We start from the raw sequence: 3,489 nt of genomic DNA on the forward strand, positions 1-3,489 counted from the left end.
GCTGAATAAACAGCAGAAATAACAACAGTCCCACAAACAACAATGCATCACGTGACAAATGAGCCGACGTGAGTTAGCTGGTGAAAACCACGCGGTGGCAGAAAGCTCTGAAGAACTACCGGGTTGGCGTTTCAGATTATTTTTGTAACACAAACGTTAACATTTTCCCATAATGACAGCAGCAGCAGCACATCTGTCACAGATGCTTCTCGACTTCTGCACCAAACACCACCAGTGAAAAGTTTTAGGCCCGAATAAAGTGGGATAGTTTAGCAGATTATCAGCTGTCTTTGCTTTGTTTTTATATTTCAGATGTGATTTTCTTTTTAAAAAATACATACACTTTGGATGAGAAATTCTCAGGCATTTAATGGCATCTGTAGTAAGTAACCAGCAGGCATCATGACTGTGGCTCACAAATTTGTATCTGAAAAAAAATGTGCTCATTTGTCCATTATCAACAAGCACCAGAAGCATGTAGGAGAAAAAAAAACAAAACACTGGGTGGACCAAACTGAAACGTGATAAAAGACACCAACCGATATGATCACATTACATTTTATATGGATTCATGTTGAGCCCTTGTACAGCACAGATCTACAGAGCACGGTTGGCCTAGAAACACTGCTGTCTGCTACGTGAGGTTTGTTGAGTTTGTGTGTTTGTTGTCATCGCATCCAAAATCTAGCAAACATAATCCGTCGTGAACAAAAGTTTACATACACTCGTAAAGTCCTCGTATGTCAACGGAGTCTTTGAGTTTCTCCATCGACTCTCATACGTTTTTACAAAAAAAAACAATCATGCATTTTTCTTATTTTATAAATTTATCATACATTTTCTAGAAATATGACAAAAGCTGCTGCGTCAAAAATATACAAACAATGCTAATGTTGGATTAAATGTCTCTTGGCAAAATGTCACCTCAGCCAGGCACTTTTGGGAGTTTTTGGTGCAGTTCAACTAAATGTGTTCGGACACAGACTTGTTTCTTTATCACAGTCCAAAGGCCTTCGATTGGATTCAGGTCAGGACTTCAAGGAGGCAAGTCTAAAACCTGACATCTACCCCAATTTAACCACTTTTAATGTGTGTTTGGGGTCGTTGTCGTGTTGGAACAACTGCATCCAAGGTCCGACCCTCTGGCTGTGGAGCTAATCCTCCTTCATCATTCCACCTTTTCTACTCCAAACACATCTTCATGACATTATGGCCAATTAGCCCAATATTTTTGTTTTATCTGACCACAGAACCTTTAAGAAAATGTAATTACCACAACTATCTACATCTCCAAAACAGATTGATTAGGTTGCTGTATGTATACTTTTGACCCAGAAGATTTTTGTCAAATTTTCAAAAGATGTATGACAGATGCATGATTGTTTAATTTTTGTGACAACCCAGGAGAACTCAACGGGACTTCTCTTCAAAGTTCTTGAAGATATTTCACCTTTCACACAAGAGGCTTCTTCAGTTCTTGCTGAGTGATGGTGAGTTTCAGTCGCTCCGGCTCACATGGTTAACAGCCCGATAATGACTCAGAACTTCTGTGCCTCAAGGCGTGAATTGCTGTGAAACCATTGAGTTCAACAACGATGACAGCGATCGTGGTGGTGGAGCCGTCAGTTTACACAACAAAGGATACGAACCTGCCATGTCACTGGTGACTCAAGATGTTAGCGATGCCGAAACTCTCTGGGGAGAGCCCCCATCACTGTGCTGGATCCGTGGTGTCGCCAAACCCCGTCCTCGGTTTAGAGATGCTGTTCCAGTTTGAAGTAGCTTCCTTCATTCCTCTTTCAAACCATCTGTCGTGCACATTGCTGTCCTCAAAGGAGTGTCCATTATCCTTCAGATGCAGGTGGATGCCGAGTTCAGACGAGATGCGCTCCTCTTGTGGAGCTGTTGTTCAGTCTCTCCTATGTTCAGGTCTGTTGACTCCTCACCGCACTGGACTGCACGTTGCTCCACTCGTGTGCTGGTGTTTAATCCTTGGGGTGAACCAGTTATTGTCTTTCTGACAGACAGGTGCATTGGTAAGTCAACACAGTCTTGATGGTCTTTACAGGCGTAAGTAATCTTTTGTTCACAGCTATATGCTCAGGCCAGTGGTTCTGCAAATTGTTCTTCAGTCTGGTTTAGCAGAAAACAGAGATGTAAGTGACCTACAACAAGAGAAAGTCTGCCTTCCAACTACTTTAAACTATACAGCTTGCACACTGAGAAGGAGTAGGTTGTTGGTCAATAAATAGCTCCTACTGCAAACTACAACGTCCCTGTCATTACACAGCTTTGGGTTGTTGGATGGATCTCTTCCCAGCTGATGGTAGAGTCAAGGAGCCAGTATGTTCAGAAGTGCTATTCCTTCAGAAAGTGTCTGAAATTCTGATGTTACGTTCATATTTAAACAGCATCACATCTCAGTCCCACTGTGGGAGGGCAGACTACTTCCTCTTGTTGAACGACTATAAAAACACTTGTGATTTCTGATGGAACACCTGAATTACATCCCGGCTCTGGGGCGAACAGACACATTCTGGACTTCCAGGATCCTGATAGTAAACATCACCGCCCTGCATTGCCAGCTCCGCTTCAGTCACTAAACACTGGATGTAGCAAAAAGAGCTCTAGAAAAAGCTAGTAAGTGGAAGACTATTTAGAGAACTACTACGTCTCTGGCCTAGAATTAACTAAAAACAACAAGAAAAGTCTCTTCCATCGACAATACAAAAGTCTAACTTGTGAGGAGATGGCAATGCAGGACTGTGATAGGCAGAACAAAGGTCCTGGATCAGGACTAACAGGATGTACAGGGATGACGATGCTCTTCTCAGCAGGTAAGAGTCAGTCCATTTACCAGAATGTTGGTCTGAAACAGCAATCAGAAATCTTCACAGTCAGGAATACAAAAACAAATCAAGTGATGACCTTAAGTCTTAAAAAGTACAGTAACAAACTATGCAAACTGAAGGTATTCTTAATCAAACCCTTTCCCCCCAACACAGCCTAACTACTAACACAGTATTACTCCCTGACCCGGGGGAGACGTTTTTCCTGAAGTAGCGGCAGAGTGAAGCTAACCGCGTAGAAAGCCAGTTGAACAGCTGAGGTCCTTGATGTAAGCAGACCAGGACCAAATATCCATCAAACAGGTCCGGCCTGGAACCTGAACTCAACTCAAAAAGTTTGTCAACGTGTGGGATCGCCGCGTTTGTCCGGTGAGAGCGGAGCTGCCTCGTGGGGAAGTGTGTGAGGTTGGGTTACGAGTCTTTGAGCATGCTAATCTGAGCGAAGATCTTGAGCGCAGGACCCAGTTTGATGTTCATGGCTCCCATAAGGTGGTCCTCCTTCAGCAGCAGCAGCGCCTGGCCATCGATCTCCTGAGAGCGGAACTCCTCGGCGATCTCCAGACAACCTGAGGGACAATAACTGCACAATAACTCCACTGTCTCGTGATAATCGCTATGGGAAAGAACTACAGAATATTCC

General features: G+C 43.5%; 1 protein-coding gene across 2 annotated transcripts in view; it reads right to left on the reverse strand.

Moving 5' to 3' along the window:
• Positions 1–277: 277 nt before the first annotated feature.
• The window catches only part of LOC103367632 (polyhomeotic-like protein 2), a 13,609-nt gene continuing 10,397 nt past the window's right edge, over positions 278–3,489 (reverse strand). For both annotated transcript variants that reach the window (XM_008295724.1, XM_008295725.1), the window contains exon 7: positions 278–3,415. In XM_008295724.1, the coding sequence (XP_008293946.1) occupies positions 3,261–3,415 (155 nt within the window). In that variant the 3' untranslated portion in view covers positions 278–3,260. The remainder of the gene's footprint in view (positions 3,416–3,489) is intronic.

This window comes from Stegastes partitus, unplaced genomic scaffold (assembly GCF_000690725.1).
Source record: "Stegastes partitus isolate 25-593 unplaced genomic scaffold, Stegastes_partitus-1.0.2 Scaffold1073, whole genome shotgun sequence".
Classification (NCBI taxonomy): Eukaryota; Metazoa; Chordata; class Actinopteri; family Pomacentridae; genus Stegastes; species Stegastes partitus.